This window comes from Colletotrichum chrysophilum (genome assembly GCF_026319265.1).
Source record: "Colletotrichum chrysophilum strain AFK26 chromosome Unknown scaffold_185, whole genome shotgun sequence".
In the NCBI taxonomy this organism is placed as follows: Eukaryota; Fungi; Ascomycota; class Sordariomycetes; order Glomerellales; family Glomerellaceae; genus Colletotrichum; species Colletotrichum chrysophilum.
Window position 1 is genome coordinate 1 of NW_026517472.1, and position 25,086 is coordinate 25,086.

At 53.9% G+C, this 25,086-nt stretch overlaps 8 protein-coding genes across 8 annotated transcripts; 4 read left to right on the forward strand and 4 right to left on the reverse strand.

Moving 5' to 3' along the window:
• Positions 1–2,045: 2,045 nt before the first annotated feature.
• COL26b_012656 (uncharacterized protein) lies at positions 2,046–3,404 on the reverse strand (the record flags this gene model as incomplete). The annotated part of the gene is made up of 2 exons (XM_053185295.1): positions 2,046–2,489; positions 2,541–3,404. The coding sequence occupies 2 exons, from the start codon at positions 3,402–3,404 to the stop codon at positions 2,046–2,048; spliced, it is 1,308 nt and encodes a 435-aa protein (XP_053030738.1).
• A 1,208-nt stretch (positions 3,405–4,612) lies between these two features.
• Positions 4,613–6,452, forward strand: COL26b_012657 (uncharacterized protein; the record flags this gene model as incomplete). The annotated part of the gene is made up of 4 exons (XM_053185296.1): positions 4,613–4,866; positions 4,958–5,389; positions 5,443–6,153; positions 6,215–6,452. The coding sequence occupies 4 exons, from the start codon at positions 4,613–4,615 to the stop codon at positions 6,450–6,452; spliced, it is 1,635 nt and encodes a 544-aa protein (XP_053030739.1).
• A 5,925-nt stretch (positions 6,453–12,377) lies between these two features.
• Positions 12,378–14,080, forward strand: COL26b_012658 (uncharacterized protein; the record flags this gene model as incomplete). Its single annotated transcript, XM_053185297.1, has 4 exons — positions 12,378–12,623; positions 12,734–12,950; positions 13,026–13,426; positions 13,517–14,080. 4 exons carry the CDS (start codon positions 12,378–12,380, stop codon positions 14,078–14,080), a joined length of 1,428 nt encoding a protein of 475 aa, XP_053030740.1.
• A 348-nt stretch (positions 14,081–14,428) lies between these two features.
• COL26b_012659 (uncharacterized protein) lies at positions 14,429–15,220 on the reverse strand (the record flags this gene model as incomplete). Its single annotated transcript, XM_053185298.1, has 1 exon — positions 14,429–15,220. One exon carries the CDS (start codon positions 15,218–15,220, stop codon positions 14,429–14,431), a length of 792 nt encoding a protein of 263 aa, XP_053030741.1.
• Positions 15,221–16,635: 1,415 nt separating this feature from the next.
• Positions 16,636–17,811, forward strand: COL26b_012660 (uncharacterized protein; the record flags this gene model as incomplete). The annotated part of the gene is made up of 1 exon (XM_053185299.1): positions 16,636–17,811. One exon carries the CDS (start codon positions 16,636–16,638, stop codon positions 17,809–17,811), a length of 1,176 nt encoding a protein of 391 aa, XP_053030742.1.
• Positions 17,812–18,068: 257 nt separating this feature from the next.
• Positions 18,069–20,323, reverse strand: COL26b_012661 (uncharacterized protein; the record flags this gene model as incomplete). Its single annotated transcript, XM_053185300.1, has 3 exons — positions 18,069–19,360; positions 19,637–20,095; positions 20,167–20,323. 3 exons carry the CDS (start codon positions 20,321–20,323, stop codon positions 18,069–18,071), a joined length of 1,908 nt encoding a protein of 635 aa, XP_053030743.1.
• Positions 20,324–23,441: 3,118 nt separating this feature from the next.
• On the forward strand, positions 23,442–24,279 carry COL26b_012662 (putative NRPS-like protein biosynthetic cluster; the record flags this gene model as incomplete). Its single annotated transcript, XM_053185301.1, has 2 exons — positions 23,442–24,215; positions 24,256–24,279. 2 exons carry the CDS (start codon positions 23,442–23,444, stop codon positions 24,277–24,279), a joined length of 798 nt encoding a protein of 265 aa, XP_053030744.1.
• Positions 24,280–24,593: 314 nt separating this feature from the next.
• On the reverse strand, positions 24,594–25,034 carry COL26b_012663 (uncharacterized protein; the record flags this gene model as incomplete). Its single annotated transcript, XM_053185302.1, has 1 exon — positions 24,594–25,034. The coding sequence occupies one exon, from the start codon at positions 25,032–25,034 to the stop codon at positions 24,594–24,596; it is 441 nt and encodes a 146-aa protein (XP_053030745.1).
• Positions 25,035–25,086: the final 52 nt, after the last annotated feature.

Below are 25,086 nucleotides of genomic sequence, written 5' to 3' on the forward strand. Positions count from 1 at the left end.
CCAGAGTGAGGGCTTTTTCCTTTATCAATAGAGTTTGGCATAACCATAGAAAACTCTTCTCAACTCCTCTCAAGGTCGCTTAGTGGCGGACACCTTTCATAGCGACTGACACCTCTCAAGGTTATCATGGCCAATTTGACAACAAGTGTGTCTGAACTGATCTCACTGGCTTGGAAACAGGGTCGATCAATTAGTACAGGCATGTTAGGTACCTTCCCTTAAATACACCTGTTTTTGCAGCTGTCTATGCTAGAGAATAATGTGAGCTTTTTTTTTTTTTTAAAGATACATAACTTGCTGTTACCTCCGGAAATGCTTGCAATGAAGGCACAGCTGCTAAGATGATGCGGAAAGGTAACCAGAATGCTAGGGTGACTAAGCCTATGTCTTTTACCTTCAGTCACATCTCCTTCAGGGCGGTACGTACGGACTGCACCTACCAGGTGGTGGGCATCAGCCACAGCCACTACAAGCCTCCAACGGGAGATTTTCAAAGGCCAATCCAGCTAGTTCAAGAAAGAATCATCTAGGGACCTACAGAGATAAGTCTGGTCCTACTGCTCTATGATGGGGCTAGCTGACACCCTGAGAAATGATGGAGGGTGAGTCGCTTCTGGTGCGCCAGCCATAAGGCAGCCACTAAAATTGAGGTGGTTCGCATCCTCTCTCGCCATGCCCAAATCCATTACTTCCCAGCTGCGCGAATGTTTCCCTCTTCTCTTTCAAATTATTCCCTTCACGATTTGGACAATCTTTCGGATCCTAGCTAAGGCTACCGTCACGACAAGCCTAAGGATTGCCTGCTTTCTGATTTCACCCGCCTCTCTCCCATCCCGATTTCAATCAGCTCTGGCATTGGACGACTTGCACGACGGAACCTTTCACGCCACAACGCTATTACATAAAGTCAAAATGCTTGGTTTATCTACATAAGCAATCAGTCTTGCCGTTTCAATCTTTTTTGGCATACTCAGCCTACTTGTAGCCACACTTAATCTCTGGGTAGCCTATAAAGGTCGTATGGATCGTATTAAGAAGCCTGAAGAGCTCGAAAGGCTTGAGGGTCTCCAGTACTCAGTGTACCAACCTCGCGTCCAAGTCTCACTTCATCACGATTATGCAGCTACAGGTCAGTTCTGCACGCCATGCCGCCTTACGTTGCCTAACCTTTTTCTATTCAGATCAGTGGCCAGCGAGACCTCGCGGGGTTCCACACCCAACTACACCCCCTTGCGGATGCCTTCTTACGTCTACGGAATCGGTTGGCAGTAGCCGCGAATGGATCCCGGAAGCTACCACGACCCGACGTGTGTGTGCTAGCCACCGCTCAGAAAAGCTGCGCTGGGGTTAATAGCATGTATGTAATCCTCAACGTTTGACCGCATGCACTGCTGATCATTCGACGGATGAAAAGCACGATCGTCCAGCATTCGCGGCCCGGCCCGCTTAACGTTGTCACTTAGTGGTTGAAAAGTACGATAGAGGTTGATTGAGGGATGGGCTTGCACCATCCGTACCTACTTTATGAGGTTGCTTTCCAGGCGGGCCAAACTGTATCTCACAAGTCTGCAGCCTCTTTGTATTATGCACACGGGTGTGCAAAAGCTAGGTCAGGCGTTTGGGGCGCATCTTTTTTATTAGTCGGCATTGGCTGCGAAACATACAACATCAATAGACCATCATGGCAAAATGATTTTCATCATATTAGAAAGACTTCAGCCTTTCCAACTTTAGTCGCAACGGAGTTTGAATTTCCACATCGGAGCACAAACTGTCGCTCTTTCCGGACTTTGCCTTTGGGACCAACAAGGTTAAAGAACTGACTCGCCATCAGACTGAAACGCAGTATAGTACAAGTCCCTTCCGATTAAGCGATGATCTTGGTATCGTCTGGCGGGCTTGTCTTCCTTCCAAAGGTCACGAGGTTTCGCGATATCTCGATCAATACGAAGGAGCCCAGATTGAACTTAAACGTCATGATATCAACTTCCAGTTCATCCCAATTTATGTTTCCGCCCAAGTCCCTCGAGAACACCTCGGACCTTCTATTTCTCAGGCACAACCAAGATATCATCCACATTCACAACCTGCCCCGTCGCAATAGACCGGTTCGCTGCAATGCCCGTCAAGATCGACGCGGCGCCGTCCACATGGCTGGCGGCCCTCATGTACTCGTCGGAAACAGGTTCTCCAAACAGATCTCTCAATAGCACAAGATCACCACCTCCATGTGCACCCTTTGCCTCGCCGAGATCAATCTCCTGGGGCGGGCCGAACAAGGGCCGCAGCAACATCGTCCTCTTCTCAATTGCGCCTTCGAGAGCCTGGCTTCCCCCCGAGTTCACGTAACTCTTCTCGACAACCTCGACCTCCAGACGTCCGCCGGTTCCGTTGAAGTTGACACGGAAGCCCTCCCACGGGGCATACGCCGTTAGCGAGTACGTCATGACGGCGCCGTTGCGGTATCGGATTAGTAGATTCATCGTGTCCTAAAATGACGGTCAGCATTTTGATGCTAAAGAGGACTTTGCAATGCCAACCTCGATGGAGATACCGTCTCCAAACACACTCTGGTCGCGATAATACGCGTCTTCATGCTCAGCATCAAGATACATCGCCTTCAAATTAGGATTCTGATCCAGCTGCAACGCAAACGGATCATCTTTCGCCGCCTCGCTCCCATGCGCACGCGAGTAGAACTTCGTCACGCCCCTACTCTCCGCGTTCTCCTTCCCGTAGAATTTCAAATCGCCCTGCGCATACACCGTCTGCGGCCGCGTCTGCAGCCAGAAGTTCACCAAGTCGAAGTGATGCGTCGACTTATGCACCAACAAGCCCCCCGAGTTGCGCTTATCCCGGTGCCACCGCCGGAAGTAGTCGGCGCCGTGGTTCTCGTTCAGCATCCACTCGAAATGCACGCTCGTCACCTTGCCAATCTTGTCCGCCTTGAGTATCTCAAAGATCTTGGTGTTGTGCGGCGCGTAGCGGTAGTTGAACGTCACGCGGACCTTGTTCCCCGTGCGCTCGACCGCCGAGAAGATCTCGCGGCACCGCGGCGCGTCGATGGTCATCGGCTTCTCGGTCACGACGTTGCACCCGAGCTCGAGCGCGCGCACGATGTAGATGTTGTGCGTGCGGTCGACGGTCGTCACGATCACCTCGTCGGGCTTGGTGTCGGCGATCATCTGGTCGAAGGAGGCGGCGAGGTACGTCGGGACGGCGCTGTGGCCGAGGGCTTCGAGCTTGCTATTGGCGAAGTTCATGCGTGTCTGGTTGGTGTCGCAGAGGCCGACGATGGTGGACGTCGCGCTGTAGTCTTGGGCTATGGCTGTGTAGAAGAAGCTGGAGCGGCCGCCGGTGCCGACGATGGCGTAGCGCTTCTTCTTGGTCGTGATGTCGGCCATGTTTGGTGATATTTCGGCGATTTTGTTGGTGTTTGATAGGTTTGAGATTCCAACGGAAACAGGTCTCAACACAGACGTGTGCAAAAGGAAAAGGACCTGAAGTTATTTGCAAGTCTTGGTAACCCCGCGAGGACGTCACGACTCCGAAGAACGGCAATCACACACCCCACGCAGCACGGCATCCGGCACATCGACACCCTCATCTCGGGTCCATCTCCCCCATCTCCCGAGTTTAGCCAAAATACGACCACGTTTATTGTCTCCTGCGGCAGTTTGAACACCCGAGGCCTGATCCCCACACAGCAATGCGGGGGTGGTCCGACTCCTTTTTTCTTATCCTCTGGGGGCGACGCGGGGGTGGATTGCTCTTAAGTGGGTTCTCCTCATTTTAACCAAACCTCGGGCGGGGGAAGTCGGGGTTACGAGAATGCGGAGAGAGTTTGGGGGTGTCTATCTTTTGATTGCAACGTCAACGTCAGCCCAGCCGGTACCCAGCTGAATTGCACATTGCCCAGCGCGGCCGTTGACAGCCACCCGCTCCCCAAGCCCGTGGATCTCCGGCTCTGAGCAGGGAATCGCTTCCACGACTCGTGGGAGACCTGCCAATCATCACGCGGTGTTGCAGGGCATGATTCGACACGAGGCGGCCAAAACGTCGCACCCCTCGTCGCTCGCATTCAGGCTGAAATTCTTCCTCCAATGGGGACTTTTCTCGGCGGCCAGGGGTGTGATGTCTTGGATGTTGGTCAAGCAACGGGACCAAGACCTTGGTATGGGATTAATATCCGGGTGGTTACGTTGACCGTATCCGTCCATGGGTCGTCGCGCCAGGACCACGCGATGTAGAAGAGAAACCGAGCGGAAATACGCAACGGCCCAGGTCATGTGTTCGAGGATATCCATAATTCTGGCCCCAGTCTACCCCGGGCTTTCTCCAGGTTTGCTGCGTGAAATTGAGTCGGCTGAGAGGAGCCCGAATGTTGGGGTAGAACCTGGGGTTTGGGGGCTGCGTGCGACTTGATAAGATGAACTGTCCCCGGATTCTGGGTGGTTTATACGACGCTAGGTTTTGGTTGACATCCCACCGGTTCCATCCTCGCGGTGTTGCGTGATCATCTCAGCCGCCATTCCTGTCGCCTTCTCATCGTCTTCTAGAAGGGATTCGACATTACTTGCATCATTTCGGGCCTGCTAGGGCGTGAGTCAGGATGGCTACCAATGCACCAGCCACGAACCAAAATGGCGGCAACGCCGTCGACGCGATTGAGCCCGTCCGCCATGAGCCGGTCCAGGGTGACAGCCTTCAGGAAAAGGCGGCTCAGTTCTTAGTGGAACATGGAGGCGGCGATACGGCATTCACCTATGAGGAAGAGAAAGCGGTCTTGAAGCGCATCAACTTCCGCATTCTGCCTCTTCTCCTGGGCGCATACTTCTTCCAGCAACTCGACAAAAGTTCCCTCAGGTGAGTTCCATCGACACAATCCTCTTCTCATTGAACCTTCTCAAACATTCATCTCGTCTTACATCAACAACTAACCATCTCGACACAACAGCTATGTTTCCATCTTCGGCATCACAGAAGACGCCGGCCTCGTCGGCCGCCAATACTCCTGGCTCGGCTCCATCCTCTACATCGCTCAACTCGTCTGGCAACCCGCCGCCGCCTTCATTCTCGTCAAGCTGCCCAACGGAAAAGTCATCGCCGCCGCAATCTTCCTCTGGGGCTCCATGCTCGCCATCATGACCTCATGCACAAACTTTGGCTCACTTCTCGGTCTGCGGTTCATGCTCGGCACGTTCGAGGCTCTCATCGCACCTTCATGTCTGAGTGTTACAACTATGTGGTGGAGACGCAGTGAACAGACGCTCGTTACCACGTCTTGGAACGCCATGAACGGTGTGACTTTCATCGTGGGTAGCTTGGCGACGTATGGACTGGGACACATCAAGAGCGAAACGCTGCACTCATATCAGATCATCTTCCTGTGAGTAACCATACCTCACCCAGCTGTCAAAACAGAGCTAACAACCGATACAGGTTCTGCGGCCTTCTGACCGTCTCATACTCCTTCATCGTCCTCATCCTCATGCCCGACTCGCCCATCTCCGCCAAGTACCTCACCGAGAGAGAAAAGGTCATCGCCGTCGAGCGTCTCCGCGCGAACCAGATGGGCATGCAATCAGGCCACTGGCGCTGGGACCACGTCCTCGAGACCTTCCTGGACCTCAAGACATGGTGCTGGTTCTTGCTCATCATCGCCATCTCCATTGCCAGCGGCGGCATCTCCACCTTTGGCAACCTCATCGTCAAGTCTTTTGGCTACGACAGCTTCACCACGATCTTGTTCAACATCCCCTTCGGCGCCATCCAGATCATCGCCATCATGGGCAGCGGCTGGCTCGCGACTAAGATCAAGCGCAAGGGTGTCGTCATCTCTATGCTATCCGTCCCGCCTGCCATCGGCTCCATCCTGATGCTTACCGTGCCCCGTCATGAGAAGGGTGTCTTGCTGTTTGGGTACTACCTTGTCTCTATCCTTGCTGCCATCACCCCCATCATCTTCACATGGCAGGTGCAGAACACCGCTGGTGACACCAAGAAGAAGACGACTTCCGCCGTAGTCTTCATCGGAATGTGTGTTGGCAACATCATCGGACCCCTACTGTACTCTGTCGACGACGCCCCACTCTACCGTCCTGGACTCATCTCGAACTTGGTCATGTTTGTCCTTGTTGGCATCATGGGACTGTAAGTTCAAGCCCTCCTAGCCTGCGACCTTGGCCGCGATTGCTAACTTGCCACTTTGCAGTCTGATTCCTATCTACCTCAAGTTCCTCAACAGCAAGCACGCCAAGCGCCGTGAGGAGCTCGGCAAGAGCGCCCAGATCGTCGACGAGTCCATGTTGCGTAAGGACGAGACGGAGACCAGCAAGGCTGTCGAGGTTGAGGGTGATGCTGCCGGCCAGCAGCACAGGACGATTGAGGAGGATAATGCCCTGCGCGACATGACTGATCTTAAGAACGAGGATTTCATCTATGTCTACTAGCTCCGAGGGAACACTCGTAGCGAAGCACCTCGGCAAACCTTTAGGTTTCTGTCATGCATAATACCATTTCACGTTAGCCATGTGTTCAACTTCTCTGAGTTCCTTCTTGGAGACTTGCCCAATGCTGTGGCACCGTTGTCATCGTCATTAGTTACCGTCTTCCTTGAATCGTTGTCATATTTAACATTGCGTAGGAGTCTTGCTATCCGGCGGATAACCTCCTATATTGGGTCTAATAGTCTATTTGACCTAAATTAACTTTCAACACTATTGTCACTATTCCTATCCCTGTCTCTATTTTTATCGTTATCGTCGTTGTCATCGATTATTTCTAAGTTACTCGCCCGGTCAGCCAGAAGTATTCGCCCGAATAGGAAAACTCTTGCGTGGACAGGAATAACCGCGGAGATATCAATCGGAAAAATCGGAAAATGAGGCGGACTCAAAAAAAAGTACGCCACATATATGTCAGCATCTAGTGCGCAACACAAGAATGTTGTGTCTCAGATTGCAGGCGATTGTGGAACCCCATTTCAGCAGATCTCCCTGGCGTGGCTGTGCGGCTCGCGCATGCAGGCAACAACCACTTAAGGCGACGATCTCCTCACGACTGCTTTACCATCCATTCAGGAACAAGCAAGCTACCATCCCCTACATCTCCTTTCGCGGACCCAGGTGTTTACGCGTTATCAAAAGCGTGTGTATAGCTGGTAGGTTCGATGGCGCCCGACTACGCGAATCCGCAGCATGAATGGTGGCCACGCCCATCCGATGGGCGGATGGTTCCATTGGTGGTGCAAACGGCCAGCGACCCGAGTCTCCTACCTCCGACGACGCGGTGGACGCGGTTAGGAAAGCCGATTCCGCAAGTCACGCTCCTTCTCCGTCTCACAAGTTGGGTTGCGTCGTCATTATTCGTCCCCGGCACCCGAGATATTCGTAAAAACCCTGTGTTTCTTCTCATCACGGCTCCCAAATTCATTGTTTCATGGCCCGTGTTTTGCGTTCTGGTATGATAGCTCTATGTGCATCTTTTCTGGGCGTTCTTGAGGCTTCCAGACGTATTTCGCTTTGCTAACATACCCCTTAGGTATCCTGGCAAGAACCCATGGCCACATTTCATAGACTAGTTTACGGATTAGTAAACTCACTTTCCATGCCTGGGTTGGGTGTTCAGCGACAACCCCTGGCAAATGGCGGCTCTCGGAGACTGGATCCGCACACCGCTCTTATCTCCGCTGGTGGCATTGCGGCAACTGGCCGTCAGTATCTGGACGACATACGAATGGACGAGGGCTTGGTTCCTCCTCTGCCAAGTCAGGACCAACCAAGGCTCACCTACAATGAGAACGGAAGAAGACATCAAGAAGATACCACCGCCTTTGTCCGTCCGAGGTATCTTTGCCTTGTGAAAGACTTCGACGAGTGCACCTATGAAACCATCAACGTATCCGAATACCTTGCCGAGAATGGAGACGACATTGATCTGGAGTTTGTCCTTGTATCCTACACACGTATGCATTTCCGGGTAGCCACCGACGATGAAATTTCCAGTTATGACTATCCCGATGAGGAGACGAGAGAAGCCAATCGAGCTCTTGCGAGAAGAGATCGGGAGACACTGGCACGATGGGGTATGGATGCGGCCAAACGAGTCAGGAAGAAAGCCTTTTGGTTGGACTTTGAATGCGTGCGAAACGACGACGGGGTTGCAAGATCATCTAGCAGCAGCGAGGACGTGTACAGAATCTGCGACATCGTACGGGCGGCGCACTCTATGATCATAGCTATCGGACCTACGGCTTCAGAAACGGTGGCCTGCCTTCTGGCCCACGAGGAACCTCCAAAATACCGCAGGGAACAGGTGACTCCCTGGCTCAGACAATGGGGCTCAAGACTATGGACGCTGCCCGAACTGCTACTTTGCCCAGCAGAATACAGAATACGGCTTTATGTTGTCGGAGACACTTCAGAACCAAAGCCTATGGCGAAACGGAATTTTGCAGAGAGGGCTTGGGATGATGCAGAGGCTGTCAAGGAACTGGTCAACCACTTCGAGGGCTCGGCCATCCTAACTTCGGTGAACTTGATCGAGGCAGCATTAAGATGCTTTGCTCGGCGCCAAACCGACCAGTTCAGCCAGGGAGATATAGCCTACGCGATCATGGGTCTCTTTCCCAGCCGCCTTCGGCCGCAAGTCAACAAGGAAGACACCGGGTTCCAGGCCTTTGCCAAATTGTCTCTCGTCAACGACAGTGGCGCCTTTCTTGATCGCTTAGTCTGTCTCTCGCCGCCAACTGGTGCTCCTTGGTATCACGCTGAAGACCTATGGGGAGCAAGACTTGGAGATATTCAACCATTTCTCAAAGTGCAAGGCGTTTCAGGCTCCAACACAGTCATTCTTGATGGCGTCTACGGAGCCACAATCCAATGGCAGCGCATCGATCCAGAGCCGTATGGTGACCGGAGTATGGGCCACTTTCAGAACGCACTCTTCTCTTTCTCTTTCTTCTGTTGCACAGCTGTGCCGGTTCTAATCATGATCGGGATTTATGTGTCATCATTTGACCATATGGGTGGAATAAAGCCGCCCGAAGGGTTCCCCAAATTTCTTCACCCGGATTGGCCACCCATTGATCGATCTGGCTCACTGGTTCCAGTCAAGGCATTTGCGACAATCATTTTCTCCGCCATTGGCGTATTTGCTTTCGCACTTCCTGCACTTCTCATCGGTTCCAAGCGAAACACCAAGCAGCCATTCGTCCCTCGCCTCATTGGCGTTGAAGGTTTCATGAATGCTGGAACTGTTGAGACATATCTCTGGGGCTCCAACCACGGAAACCTTAGAGACGTATCCTTACAGTCTTACTCTGACACTGTCAGCACTCGCTCAGAGACTCTTCCCCCGCAACAAGCAGAGGACAGCTTTTCTTACACCCTCATTGATACGCACCTCCTGACGGTGACACATCTACAATGCAACACGCCCCCTCTTGCGATGTTTGTATGTGGGCAGGAGCACGAGATGCACAGGGCCATGCTTTGTTCATATGACCCGAAAGCACAGACGTATCATCGGCAAGCCAACCTCAGAACAAGCCGTCGCCAACTGGAAGGGATGCGTTTGATGGACCAAGTTAGCGTCTCACTTGCATCACATCCAACTATCACCGGTGTCGCCGAAAGTCCTCTACCAGACGGTCTACAGCCAGATATTTCGAACACAAGCAATCACGGCAGGCAGTCTCCAGTAGTGGAACGACCGAGTCGACGGAAAACATAATTTTTGTTTCTCGTCATATGCCTTGTGAGTATCCTCACTCCTCTGGTATACCACTTCAACTGTTATTCGCATGTTGGGGATTTACCACATTTCAAGTGCCCGTCATATGGACTTGGGTGGTATGGCTCCAAGAGTCTTATTGAGACGTCCAGGTCCTTGCTGTCATCAACTCGGCATTGGCGTTCCTCTATTTTGATCCCCATTTGCCAATGAGTCTGACATTCTGTAGCTCAGCGTCAATATCTTCAGACCATACGATTTCAACGGCCGTTCCTACGATTTGTTGAACTACAAGGTCTCCTTCTTTGTTGGACAAGTCTTCTCGCTCGCTATTTTGTCAAGGCTGCCGCTCAACTTGGTCTTTCCGTACATTTTTGTCGCAAAGGGTGAGTTCGCGCCGCATAATGAGGCCACCATCAGCTAATCTCCCATGGTCAGTATTCATACTTGTCGCTGAAGCCACCAACGATGCTACTCTTACCGGTTTTATCCCCGAAGGCGCGTTAGATGGGTGCCTATTGTCAACAGTCCTTGTTCTCATCTTGGCCTGGTACCCAGCGAATGAGCTACCATTGAGACTGCTCCTAGTGACCGTTGCCGTCCCTAAAGTGGAGGTTCTCTGGGGGTTGGTCCTTCCCAAAGCTCTCCCATTTCGCCTTTTCGCCGCCATATTTCACTTTATCTTCTTAGTGATCCACATGATGATTAGCATGTCACAGACCATCGGCCAACCTGGCGAAGTTTCTTGGCTGGATGCGTGCCAAACTATTGCGCAACGCCATAGCGTTTGGTTACACAAGTTCTTCGACGATACGACGAGGTTGAATTTGAGTCGGCGACAGGTAGGTTGTGCTCCGCACTACAGTTCCAGAGCTAATTCCCAAGTAGCCGCTTGCACGCTCTGTTGCTGGGATATTTCTCGTCTTTGCTGTATCCTTTCTGACCTCGGTTCTTTTTGACTCAAGAGACAATAATGGTCGCGACGATTCCAGCCTAGGTCTTATTTACATAGTGATTACTTTGTTAGTAGGACTAGTCACGTATTGCAAGCCCCCGGCTTCCTGTGAGTAAACGCATTATCGACGGCGAATGAGAACGAATGGCGCTGACACTTGTGACTTTGCCAGACGCATTCATGGTAGTGAGCTGTCTTGTCCCCGGAATCATGATACTTTCCCAGGATGGCAGCCACTATTGGAGGAACGCAATCCTTCTTCTGCGAGTTCTTGTACACCTTGACCAAATTGTTCTTCCATGTAAGTACATGCTTCTTCCAACTTGGTCTCGAACTTTCTCACAACTTAGAGTACTCTGGTCAACAATTCTGCAAAGCGCTCAAGGCTGGACAGAGGCAGCGGCCGCCATTTCACTGTCCTGCGTTGGTAACGCCGTGGGCCAGACCTTGGTCCAGTATAGCACCAAAGTATACGACATGACTGATCGATGGGGGTTCTATCTTTCTTTCTTGGTAATACAGAGTGTTATCTTGGCCATCATTTGGGCCGATGGGTACTTGTGTAGACGTGGAACAAGACTCATTGGACCGCCTTCAGCTGAAGACGCTGAGGCAGAGCCGCTGTTTACAGACATTCATTCCTAATATCCAGGAAGACCAGACGAGACATCAACCTGACTTGATATTGTCTGAGATAATATCGAAGTGATTCACTCCAATTGCCTCATCAGCTTTGACCACGTGCCCGTTCGCTGCCCTTGCCCAGTCCATATTATACAGTGACGCCCCGACTGAGACAATTTAGTTTGTCTAAAGAGCCACACCGCTAGCATCGGGATTGCATCCGCCCTGACTACGGAAAGATCGGGGGACTGAGAATGTCAGTGCGGTATCAGTGGACAAGGGTCAGATCACTGACTTGGGGTTATGTACACAATTCAGGCCCCATCGCATGTTTTCTGACGAGGTATGCATAGTGGTAGTATATTGTGTGGTCACTTACGGTATGGCCGTCAAAAAGTGCCGCTTTTTACCCCGAAACTTACCTGGCCTGCCCCGAGCCTCCCTTTCCCTGGGGGGCGACTTCCAAAGTTCAATTGAATCTCTACCAAGCCCACATTCATGGATCCCCTGGTTTCTCTTACGTTTTACGGTGGGCCTTCCCAGTACGAGATGTGTTCTTGTAAGCTTTTCCTGCTTTCTCGACTCTCTTGAGCTGATATCTTGGTATCTCAACGCTAATGCTGTCAGCTTCCTTCCGGTGTGGTCCATGATGGCGATGAGCCTCGCTTACTGTTCGAAAGGAGACCAATGCCCCGGGCTGATGCCTGTTTCTGTCAACTTGTGAACCTTCCCCCCCCGGCTTTGGCCAGTAACTGGTCGCAATTTCAACTTCGGCATCCTACGCACGCGGGTGATGGGGTTTGCCGGCTTCCGTCCTGGTTCGGAAGTGAGGACATCGTTAGTCCCGGTTCCGTGTCGGCGAGGATTCATGAGTCGTGAGCCGGTCTCCCTTGGAAGGGCTATTTTGCAACATGCGACGTCCTGCACTACATCTTGAGTCCATCTCAGGTATTTCAAGAGTAGCTCGTTGCGGCCGCTGATTGACTTATTGGAACCCGATCACTCACCAGTCATATTCGTACTCATTTCCTGAACATCCCTCAGGGTCGCAGTTCCAGTCACGATGCATCCCACCGGCCTGAAAATCCTCGCTGCGGCGTTGACTGCTGTTGGTGTAAATGGCCACACTCTTTGGTCCCGGCAGGACGCCGACTACCAAGCCCTTGTCGCATCGCTTTCGAGCACCGCCAAGGTGCTCTATTCGGGATCCGACGATTTCAACAACGTCACGACACGGTGGTCAAATTTGGACATGCCGACGGTGAATGTGGCCGTGAGGCCTGCCACTGAAAACGATGTTGTCGAGACGGTAAGAAGAATCATCCAATTTCTGTTTTTTTTTTTTTTTTTTATACTTCCTATCTACCTTTCCTCAGTAGATCTTTGGCTGATATTGGAATCGGGAGGTTTGACGCACAGGTCAAGTTTGCCAACAAGAAAGGCCTCCCCTTCCTGGCCACAAACAGTGCCCATGGCGCCATCACCACACTGGGCAAGATGAAGAGCGGCATCCTGTTAGACCTCGATGAGCTCACGGGTGTGGAAATTGCCGCAGATGGCCAGACGGTGACGGTGGCCGGCGGAACCAAGTCGCATGTTCTTTCTCACGCGCTTTGGGATGCTGGCAAGCAGGCAGGTAAGGGCCCCTCCCCCTACACCTATCTAGACCCCGTGTGTACCTCTGATGATGCTAACGTATGACGGTTTGAAGTCACGGGTGCATGTGAATGTGTCTCGTATCTCGGACCCGGCCTCGGTGGTGGCCACGGGTTCCTCCAGGGCCGCCACGGGCTGATTGGCGACCAGTTCCGTTCCATGAACGTTGTGCTCGCCAACGGCACACTCGTGACTATCAACGAGATCGCGACCCCAGACCTGTGGTGGGCCATGAACGGCGCGGGCCACAACTTTGGAATTGTCACCAGCGTCACATCCCAGATCTACGATGTCGAACATCAAGACTGGGCGCTAGAGCTGATGAACTTCAGCGGCGACTTGGTGAAGGAAGTGTACGAGGTGACGAACAACGAGATTCTGAAGAACGGGACGCAGCCGGTGGATTTGATCAACTGGAGTTATTGGATGTTGAGCCCGGATCTTGATTCCGAGAAGGTCAGTTCAGCCCTCGTCTTCCTCGGCACCCTACCATCCCCCTGCCAAACCCCAAAGTGTGCCAACGTTATATCTGACTTACTCTCTCAGCCCATCGTCCAAGTCCTCCTCATGCAAGAAGGCGTTACCACCGTCGACCCAGCCTACACCGCCCCATTCCACGCCCTCGGGCCCCTCTCCAACTCGTCGGAGTCTGGCGTATACACCGACCTCGCAAAGTTCGTCGGCGTCAGGACCACCGACGGCCCGTGCCTTAAGACCGGCGCCAACAACCCGCGCTTCCCCATCTACCTCGAGACGTACAACACCACCGCCCAGAAGCTCGCCTTTGATTTCTTCGCAAACAGCATTGTGGCCAACTCGGCGCTCACTAACTCATTGGTCACCTTTGATGACTATTCCATGCAAGGGGTCAAGGCCAAGGCAGATGATTCGAGTGCGTATGCGCACCGCGCTCAGAATGTATTGGTCGGGCCGTTGCTGCAGTACATGCCCGGGGACGCGGCGCTGGACGAGGAGGTTGCGAAGCTAGGCAACGAGTTCCGCCAGATTCTCCACGAAGGCACAGGACGTGATTTTGTTCCTGTGTACCTGAACTACGCGTTTGGAAATGAGGGGCCGGAGCAGTGGTATGGACAGAGGAGTGGCGTATGACTCGCCTGCAAGAGGCGAAGGCGGCGTATGATCCCAATGGCTTGTTTAGCTTTTATGGACCTATTGCTTAGGTGAGTTGAGGTGGGGGAATGTCAGATTATTCATAGAGCTTTGGTGATCAGGTTTAGTTCTTCTAGCTTCGCAGGACGCGTACGCTATTTATTTCAGCTTGGAGGGTTTGGTTTAATTCAATGTCACCACCATGAGTTTGCTCGGAACACCAAGCACTTTGCCTTGGATAAAGTACGAGGATAATCTCGCAGATATGAGTCTACTCGGAGACTACTGACTTGAGAGTAATCAGCGAGGTGACTGACTATCTGAACATCACATGGGACATCGGCGTCGTCAGGCAGAACCCGGCAGCTTCAGTCCCGTAAAGTCCTCCAAAGCCTTCACTACCGCCTCCTGCAAGCCTACGTCTTCGGTAGCAGGCAGCGGCTCGCCCTTTTGCTTCTTCGGATCAAAGTACCGACCCATCTCTCCACTCACATCGTGTTCGCCCTCGGCCAGCATGACATACGTCTCCAGCCCGTCTTCCATCTTGTCAGGCGCCTCGAACTTCGTGAGCTTGGTGGGCACGTAGCCCGGGTGCATCGCCACCACCGACGTGCCCTTGCCCTGCAACCTCTTCGCGGCCGCATTCACGAGGCACATGACGTGGAACTTGGAGTTGCAGTACGCTTCGAAGTCGTTCCACTCCTTCTCGCCCCTCTTGAGCCAGAAAATGTCCTCGACGTCCGGCTTGCCCTCGCGATGCAGCACCGACGCGACGAACACGATCCGTTTCGGCGGCGTTAACAGGCAGGTGAAGATGTACGGCGACACCAAGTTGACAAAGACCTGGGCGGGCACGCCCGACTCGGTCTCGCGGAAGGGCCCGTACAGCAAGCCGGCGTTGAGGACGACGGCGTCGAACTGGCCGACTGCGTTGGCCTGCTCGGCGAGGGAGCGAGTCTCGGACGTGCTGGTGAGGTCGGCGATGAAGACGCCCGCGGCGCCCGGGACGAGCCTCTTGGCCTCCTCGGCACGGGCCGCGTTGCGCGCGTGCAGATAGACGGTGTGCTTGCGCTCGACGAGCTGACGGGCGGCGCCGAGGCCGAAGCCGTCGGTGGATCCAGTGATGAGGATGCGGCCCATCTTTCACTGGGGTGAGTTGCGAAGGTTTACAGGGGCGGGATTGATTTCGCGTTGGGATGGTGTGATTTTGTCGACCAGGAGCTTAAGAGAAATGAGGGAGGATTTTGTAGCGACCGATGGTGAGTGGATGCAGCGGGTGAGATGAGTGAGGTCCTCAAGAGTCACGACATCAGGGAGTGGAATCGCGGCGGCGGAAGCAAGAAAATTCCTTGATGGTAAAGTGGATCTGTTCTGTAGCAACGATTGCACGAGGCATTTTGCGTATAACCGGCTTGGATCGGAGCAAGAACTGAGAGCTGATTCTTGGTGGAGCATCTGCATGCTACATGTCAGGCGGCGGTAATTAGAAGCGGCACAGCCTGATGTTCAAGTCTGCGTGGATAATATCATATTATGCAGGCAAGGGTTGCTAGGCATCTTTATTTGGGGTTTTTTTTTTATTCTTCTTAGCCTCTTTGCCAGCTTGGCAGGCAACGTGAAGTGAGGCGTCTCGAGTGGGGCACCTGAGGGGAACCGGCGGGGTTAGGCTGACAGCCCCGGTTCCCCGGAGCCCCGGAGCCCCGCTGAGCCCCACTGAGGTCCAGATGGCCCGGGTAGAACCCCGGCGTCGCATTCGGGCACCGGCGCTTGACAACCGTGCCCACGCCGCTTAGCTGATAGTTCAGCACCAACAGCTGGATACACGTGGAGCTACAACCAGCCGCATCATCACCGGTAGCGGAGATTTCGCACACCCAATTAAAGCACTTCCGAAGGTGACAAAGCAAGAACTTCGTACTGCTATTCGCGCCGAGCTCGGGACCCCTTGTATGCGCCCCCGGATCCCGAGGGCCTTGCGCGCGATTCATTACGTTTAAAATGCTTTCCCCAGCTCCACGGCACGGCCCATTGTTCGGCTGTACCCTTTCATCCGCACCTATGCCAACCGAGCTTTGGCATATCTTGTCAGCCCTGCCTGCACCCCTGAGCCGGATCTATGCGCAAAGTACTCAGTACTCGTTGCGCATGAATCGTGGGTAGGATCCCGAGAAATGAGACTGCAGTGGGCAGTGCAATTTAGGTGGATCCTTTGCGTGCAAGACCCTCGTTTGGCAACACACTCATGGGCAAAAGCCGGGAAAGGATTAGCCGGAAAGACATCTCCTTAGTTGCAGAGCTGTTCAGTGAGCGTGTGACTGTGCCGGGCCGCTCTCTGTGAAGGCGACGCGAGAAGTCTCCGTTTTACGAGGTGCAACTTCTAATAAGGCTGCCTTCATGGAAATGTCTCGGATAATTGCGGGAGGTATTTGACGCTTACAGATTCTCATGTACCTCGTCATTTTTAAGAGTCTCGGAGTGAAATAAGTAAAACGAACAAGGCCTGTCAGCATCAGAGTTCACACGCTTGTTTATCATCGTCAACGCCAACTTTCATCATGTCCCACCAAGGCATCTTTCGCTACCTGCCTCCCAACGCAAGGCCCGCCTCGGCCGAGAAGGCCTACCTCCTGCCCTCTCTCTTCGAGTTCAGCTCCATCGTCACACTTCCACTCACAGACCTGAAGCCTACGCTCGACCTGGGCGATGCCTCGCCTTATAAGCTCTCGGTGCATGGGTTTACCTCCCGCCGGCATCACTCGGCCTTGCACACTGAGCCATTCGGCCATGCGAGCTGGAAAGATGAGAAGGCACTCAGAGACGTCTATTTTCCCGAGGTCGAGGAGTTTGTGAAGAAATTGACGGGCTGCAAGACAGCGGTGGTGAGTGCGGCGGTTGTGCGGACGCAGACGTACAGTGAGGGCACCGGCGATTCCAGCTCTTCAGCAGAAGACGACGGGAAAGGAGAAGGGGAACGGGAGGAGGAGGGGGGAGAAGAAGGCAGCAGCGCTGCTACTCCCAAGTTCCCTCCCATCGTCGGCCTCGCCAAGTTCGACGGCGTCTCCCCTGCCCCCAAAGTCCACCTCGATCTCACGCCCAAGGGTGCAAGACTGCACATTCGGAAATACGCCCACCAAGTCACTTTGGCGGCGGAGCACGTCATCACGGCGGAGAACGCTCTGCTTCCCTCCGGGGTCAGGTTGGAAGATCTCAAGGATCACTACCACGAGGCCGGCGTCCCGCGCTTTGCGCTGTTTTCCATCTGGCGCCCGATCAAGACGGTCAAGCGGGATCCGCTGGCCGTCGCACCAGCCAACAAGTTTCCAGAGGAGGATTATGTGATTTCTGCCCAACTGGAGCCTCTTGACCGGACCATCCCAGCTCACCTGTCGTGCCTCATGGGTCCCCAAAGTCCCAACTCTGCCTCCGCCTCTGCTTCATCCGAGGAGACTACGTATGATACCGAGGGGTATTTGGCCTACGCACTAAAGAATGGAGATGAGAGTGGAGCCCATGACTGGCATTTCATTGCGGACCAGGAACCGAGTGAGGTCCTGGTAATTCAGCTGTTTGACAACGAGATGGAGGCGAATGCGAGGGCACCACGCAAGGATGGAGGGAAGGGAGGATTGGGCGTCGGCGGAACGGTGCATAGTGCGTTTGAACTTGTGGGACAGGATGACACGGAGGAAGCCCGTGAGAGCATCGAAGTGAGGGTTGCGGCGTTCTGGTGAGGCGGGAGTTGGGACATAGATGATATTGGAACGCCCTATCTACCTAGGCAGTTAAGTAACTTGGCAGCAAAGTGCAAACCGGTTTCCCGTGGAGTTGTGATTATTTTTGTATCGTTTAACACCGGGTGGCAGCTCACCTAGGGGAAAAGGCGCCTACAGCAATGGGTTTCCCGTGGAGGAACGAGTGAAGAGTGAACGTGAGAACGCAAATTATCACCACTGGCCAAATTCTTCTGCGGATATATGCAACTCTCCTTCTACTGCCCCGGCACCGCCTTCTTTACGCCAAACCTCTTCCCCAACACCACGAATTGGGCGACTGTAATGGCTCTCCTCAAGGACAATGCATCCTGCTCCTCAAATGCCCTCTTCAGCGCCTCCTCGGCCGCCTGCCAGTCCACGAAGCCTAGCTCTTGGACGTTTTCCTTCGTCACCAGCTCGGTCACCTTTTGCCACAACGGGCCCCCGACCCAAAACTTTCTGGGCCCCATATACGCCTTCTTACTCATGTTATAAATCTCATCGGTCACAAACGGCTTCACCGCCTCACGCAGAATATGCTTCTCCCGCCAAGACTTGGTGCCGTGGTGATACTGTATCTTGAGCGCCGGCGGGATGTTGTTGACGTACTCGGTGAGATGGTGGTCCAGGAACGGACAACGCGACTCGACTTGGTGTCTCATGTCGACGTTGTCACCGTTGTAACGCAGGATATAGTGCGGCATGAACGTCTTCACAAACATGTACTCCGCCGTGTGGAATGGATGCCACCGCTTCCGAATGTTTTCTCGCACGCGGCCGTCGAGGCCCTCAACAAGCGCCGTCTCTGGCGCCGTGTTCCCGTGGGCATGTCTGGTCCACTCTACAAAGGGGAGAGAACCCACGCGCGCGATGGACGGAACGACGTACCCGTGGTTCATCATCCTCTCGGAGGAAGCGGGGATCTCTGGCGTGAAATCCCCAAAGATTCCGTGCTTGCTGGCGGCCACAGCCGTCTGCAGCGCCTCATGACGGTCACTCGCAGAGAGTTGCTCTTCCTGCGCCGCCCACGAATGATCGGCCTCGCTCAGCCAGTCGGCGCGAAAGGCGTCGTAGCCGCCGAAGTGCTCATCCGAGCCCTCCCCGGTGATGACGACTTTGATCCCCTGCTTATGGACGGCCTCGGCGAGCGCGTACCGTCCCATTCCGTTGAGGTCCGGCAGCGGGACCTCGACGTTCCACACCGTGTCCTCGAAGCGCGCGACCAGGGCCTCTTCGTCCATTTTCACCATGTGAATGTCCACGCCCAGCCATGCAGCCGTGCGGTGCGCCACAGCCGACTCGTCTGCGCCGGTACCCTCGTCGAACTGCACGGTGAAGCACTTCATCTTGGATGGCACGGTCGACGACTCGGAGCCGAGGTGGTGGCCTTGCTTCATGAGGTGGGCCACTATGCCGGCCACCGAAGACGAGTCGATGCCGCCCGACAGGTAGACGGCCACCGGCACGTCGGCTTTGAGGCGGATTCTGGTGGCCTCTAGGAGACGTGTCCGGACGTTCTCCGTGAGTTCTGTGGCGGAACGAGAATCAAGAATTGACTGCAAGGTGGACTTTAGAATTGATGTGCAATATAGGACAGATGCAGGAAGAGATTTACCTTGTCCGGATACTCAACGTCCCAGTAAGGCACCTGATACTCTTGCTCACCAGGCCTTGCGACCAGGTAATGTCCCGGGAGAACCTACAGCGCATCACGTTTCGTCAGCACTTCGTCATCTCTCCCAACGACTCATCCACAGAGGGCCCAAAAGTCCAAAGAAAGAAGTTCTACTTGCCCTGTAGATACCTTTGAAGTAAGTCTCGCTTCCCACCCGCCAACTCTGTTCCTTCAACTCCCTCACGCCCCACTCCATTCCCTTTCCAAACCTCAGAAAGCTCTTCATCTCGGTGGCCACCAGCAACTTCCCTTCGTGCCATGTATAGTACAAGCTCTTGATGCCATACCGATCCCGTCCGGCAATCAGCCTCTTTTTGCTCTCATCCCACAGCACGAACGCAAACTCGCCGCGGAGGTGCTCCAGGAACGAGAGACCGTAGTGTTTGTACAGAGCAATGACAATCTCACAGTCCGAAGTCCCGACGAAATGGAACTCGGGTGAGAGGAGATCCCGGTAGTACTCGTGGTTGTAGAGCTCGCCGTTGACGACGGCGGAGATGGTGGGCGCGACGGGAGGGTGAGAGTCGTGGAAGGGCTGGTTGCCGGTGGGAGAGAGGTCTAGAATGGACAGACGGACGTGACCGAGGCCTTTTGGAAAGGGTGGTGTCAGGAAAAACGGCTGTCGATTAGACGCTTCACGAGGGAAAGGGGATACTGACCGACCTGGTGGTTCTCACTGTACCATGTTCCTCTTACGTCAGGACCGCGATGGGCGATGATATCAAGGCTGCTCTCGAGCTCTTCGACAACCTGTTTGGTCTCCTCGGCGCTTCGGTTGGAGGAGCCATGGCTCATGAAGGCGCTGATTCCGCACATGTTTGCTGGGTTGGAATGACCTAAACAAAGCGAACCATGGAAAAGTTGACGTTGTGGCCTCTCTATTCACGCCTCTGGCAGCTAGTCAACGTCGAATCTAGTAGAGGATGTTATTACAAATTTCACGAGTCATCTATCTATCGATAACACGGGCACTTCTGATTCAGACGAGCTACCATGTGTCGACAGGAGATGCCCTGAGACTCGCGCTCGCTCTCTAAAAGTACTTTGGTAGTGTCCACAAGTTCAAACACAAGGTCTTCATGGAGATGGAGGCACTAATGCTGCTTTGGCCGTAAGCACAGCATGGGATTTCCACCAGCCCCACTGCAAAGTGTCAGGGTCTTTCCTCTTCCACCAGCGTCGCGCTGGAAGTAAGCCAGCCGAGCGCGGCACAGCGATCACGGAAGCCTCCATCTTCGGAGGAGAGTGTTTTGCGGACGAACGGACGAACCACGTGTCCCATTTATTACAAGGATATATAGTAGAATGTACTTTGTACAAAGCAGGGTGCGTCTGTAACAGATTTGTGGACTTTTCGCTACCTTGTCAAAGCATGACAAGTCGTGATGGCATGGGGGGCGGGGGCTGAAGCGTGTGTTATGGGTCCTGGAGCTTATGCCATCTTCTGGACCTAGACCGGAATCATTGGATATTTCACATCTTAATCCATCACAAAGTCCCATAATGGGCCTGGTGGGTCATCTTTGACCGTATCCTGAACCCACTGTTCAAGCTTTACAGCGTTACCAGCTCTTTAGTAATACGCAGGCGAAGTGTTACTGCTCCGCAAGAAGTCGGCCCCACTTGTGATGCATCTCATCGCTGCGGTCCAGAGGATGGTTCCCGCCTGCGAGCCGGTCCGGACAAAGCCCGGGGCCCCGGGCGGGACGTTCGGGCGTCTAGATCGGCACATTACCTGACTCGTATACTGCTGTGTAAAAGACATTTCGACGCACTATGCCGGCCAAACTGCGGCGTACTTTGTGGTTCGTGTTTGGAATAAGAAGAGGTGGGTTTGTTGAGACTGGCCTGCACCAAATGCCTCAGCTCACAACGCATACCTCGGGTCTAGCCCGGCCACCGGGGCTCTATACCATTGCGTACACCTCCAAAGGACGAAGGGTGCCACAATGACAGAGTTTTTGAACTCAAAGTCCCGCTTGAAATGATACGTGTATTCAGTCGTGCGAAATTCAATGCTATGGCTGGCTGATATTGCACTATCGTAGTCCAATACCTCTTCAAACGGTGGCCGGAAGCACAACCCAACGGTCTAGAGTTTTGGTTTGCTCGTGCATTTGGGACCCTTCAACGCTCATCAGCACGACTTTTGGGCACTGATCGGCAGTTTAAAGGGACAATACCAAGAGTTTTCCGGTCTGTTTACAGGACCTACGTAACATGACGGGTCAGAGGAGAAGCGCTCTTGCCCAGTGCCAAGCGTGATTTGTATGCCTCGGATAATACGTTGCGATTTAAGCTTTGTCAGGATCCTATACCATGTATCGTGTACCCACAAAGTCTGATTTGCAGCTCGTGAAGACAGGGGAGCAGCTGAGATGCACCAGCAAGGCAGCAAAGGAAGGAAAAAGAGCCGAGCCACCCGAGTCACATCTACTACCACGGCGGTTAACTCAGACTTCAGACTCTCGCGGGATTCATCCCGACTAACTGCTTTCGTCAGGGAGAAGCCGAAGATTTTATGGCAGCTGTCCCGGGACCCGAGCCGGTCTGGTCAGTATTCTTCCGCTCCGCTAACTCTGGAGATACTATTAGACAGTTAGCACTCATCGGCAACTACGTCTATCTCTGAATACCACAGACTTTCCCATCTCAACCTTACGAAACCTTACAAGGACCATCCCACCACCACCAACGCACTCTTAGCCTCCGCAGATTCAAGAGGGCCTTTGCGAAGAACCAATGGCCACCGTCACCGCTGCGGTGCCAGATCTCTCTGGCGATAACCTCACCTCCTGGCTTGAATCAGAGCACAAGACCCTACTAGACCTCGTGCAAGCAGCATGGGGGATCACACTGGTGAGCTATACAGGGTCTGAGGATGTGGGGTCTCGTTCATACAGTCAGAATGGTGGGGTTAGGTATGGGATCCCCCTCCCTTCCTCAGCTTCGTTCTTAAGTGAGTAAGTTCAGGAGGCTGATAGAATGAATCAAGTTGGTGGCACACTCATGCCTCGGCGAAGCAACCCGTGCGTTCGCTCTATGAAATTCAGCCGCGCGAGAATGTCCCCGAGGAGAGGGAAACTTTAGTTTGGGGGCAACGCTCGGTTGTTTTCGAGGGTGAGGGAGAAGGTTTTCAGGACATTGTGAAGGTAAGTTTTCGTCTCCCTCTCCCGGCTTCATCAAAACGAGTCGGCATCATGGGGAGTCAGGAGTAAGGCTGACAACTCTAAAGCAATTCGATTTTGCCGTGTCTTTCCACGAAGACACCATCAGCGTTAGTCTTCAGCACAATCCTGCCGTTATTGCATCCGAGCAGGCTCGCATGATAGCGGCAACAGCGGCTAGAGCAGTCGCACAGATTGTACGCCACACCAACTCTATCATCTCAGACCTGGACCTCGTCAGTGAGACCGACATTGCTCGCATCTCACAATGGAACTCCACTTCAAACAAGGAGATTGGGCATGCGAAATGCATCCACCAGGTCGTTTCGGTCACAGCCAGCTCCCAGCCCTCCACCACCGCCGTTTCCTCCTGGGATGGCGACCTCACCTACGGCGAACTCGAACGCCTCTCTTCTGCACTGGCGGTGTCTTTAAGGCACTTGGGCGTTCGAGAGAGGTCTTTGTGCCACTTATATTCGACAAGTCCAAATGGGCGATCGTGGCGATGCTTGGGGTGCTCAAAGCAGGCGGTGCATACTTATTCTTGAACCCTACGCATCCAGTTCAGTATAACAAGACACTGTGTCAGCCATTTGATATCAAGCTGGCCGTCTGCTCGCCGAAACACCACGCACTGGCGCAAAGCTTTGCTCCCAGGTTCGTGGAGTTGGGAAGCGAGGCCGGTAAGGACCTCAAGGCTTCGTCACTAGAGGACGAAAGCCCCCCCAAAAGAAGAAAGCCAAGAAACCCCGAGCCCCTCCCAAGCAATGTACGCAACCTTCACCTCAGGCACGACTGGCACTCCGAAATCCATCACCACCTCTCATGACGCCTTTTACCACATGGCCATGGCTACAGCCTCCCCTTCTGCCTTGCACATCTCGCCATCTACCCGCATGCTGCAGTTTGCCTCGTACACGTTCGACGTCGCAAACCTAGATATCCTCATCCCGCTCATGTTCGGGGGCTGCGTGTGCGTGCCCTCGGAGCGGGAGCGCGTCGAAAATCTCGGCGGGTTCATCGAGAGAACGGGTGTCACGCTGGCGAGTTTGACGCCGAGTATGGCGGGAACGCTGCGGCCGGCTTCAGTTCCAAGCTTGAAGCGGCTTGTGCTCGGCGGAGAACAGATGACGGAATCGCACGTTCAGAGTTGGACGAGTGATGAGGATAACAAAGTGGTGCTCTTCAACGCCTACGGCGTTAGCGAAGCCACCGGAATCGCAGCTCTTGCGCAGGATGTCCGGCTCGGTGGTGATTCCTCGCCCTCCAACATTGGCCGTGGCAACGGTTGCACGCTTTGGGTTCTCTCCATGATCGACCCTTCCCGCCTGGCGCCCGTTGGCGCTCTGGGTGAGCTCGTTATTGAAGGGCCATCTGTTGCACGCGGGTACCTGAATGACCCGGAGCGCACGGAAAGATCCTTCCAGGCGGATCCAGAGTGGAAGAGGGCTTTTCTCCAACGGCTTCCTGAGAATACGAATGGAGACGAGAAGGGTGATAAGAGGTTCCCTTGGACAAGAGCGTTTCGGACGGGTGATTTGGTCCGATACAGTCCCCGTTTGGACGGAACGCTGGAGCTAGTGGGCAGAAGAGATCATCAGGTGAAGGTCAATGGGCAGCGACTAGAGTTGGCGGCGGTGGAGAGTCAAGTTGTGGCTTGTACGCAACTCGACCCGTCCACAGTAACATTTCAGCATGCTGCCGTGGTGGCCGTGAAGACGAAAGAAGGGTGGGGTGGCACGAAGCTGGTTGCATTTCTCGGCGTCGAAACCTCCCGCAGGCCATCTGCAGCAAGCCCCGAAACGAAACTTGAAGGCAGCTGGGAATTACAAAACGTGTTGCAGCATCACCTTTCACAAGAGATGCCCGCGTTTATGGTTCCTTCTGAATTCATGTTCCTTCTGCATATGCCGCTCACTTCATCGGGGAAGATAGACAGCGTGTTGCTTCAGACAGCGATTCGTGAACTTGCCCGCCGTCAGACCAGAATGTCGGGTGTTGGTGGTGAACAAGCTGGGAGCGAGATCACGACGACCGCGGAGAAGGTTCTTGTCCAAGCTTGGTCCAAAATATTTGACATCGACGAGGAGAGCATCTCGAGGGAAGATTGTTTCTTCCAACGAGGTGGAGATTCGATCGCAGCCATCAAACTCGCCGCACATCTTCGCGAGAAACGGATTCAGCTTAGCGTTGAGGATGTCTTCAAATACTCCACCCTCGCCGACATGGCCGCTCTTCCTGTCCTCGTCCAAGGCGTCAACGCTGGCACGCACCGCCATCTCCCAAGCATCACCGCGGTCATCAGCTGTCCCGCCTCCTTTCTCGCTGCTGAAAGCTCCCCGATCAATCATCCCAGCCATTCTCAAGGGAGTCGGTCTCTCAAGAGAGAAGATTGAAGACATCTATCCGGCA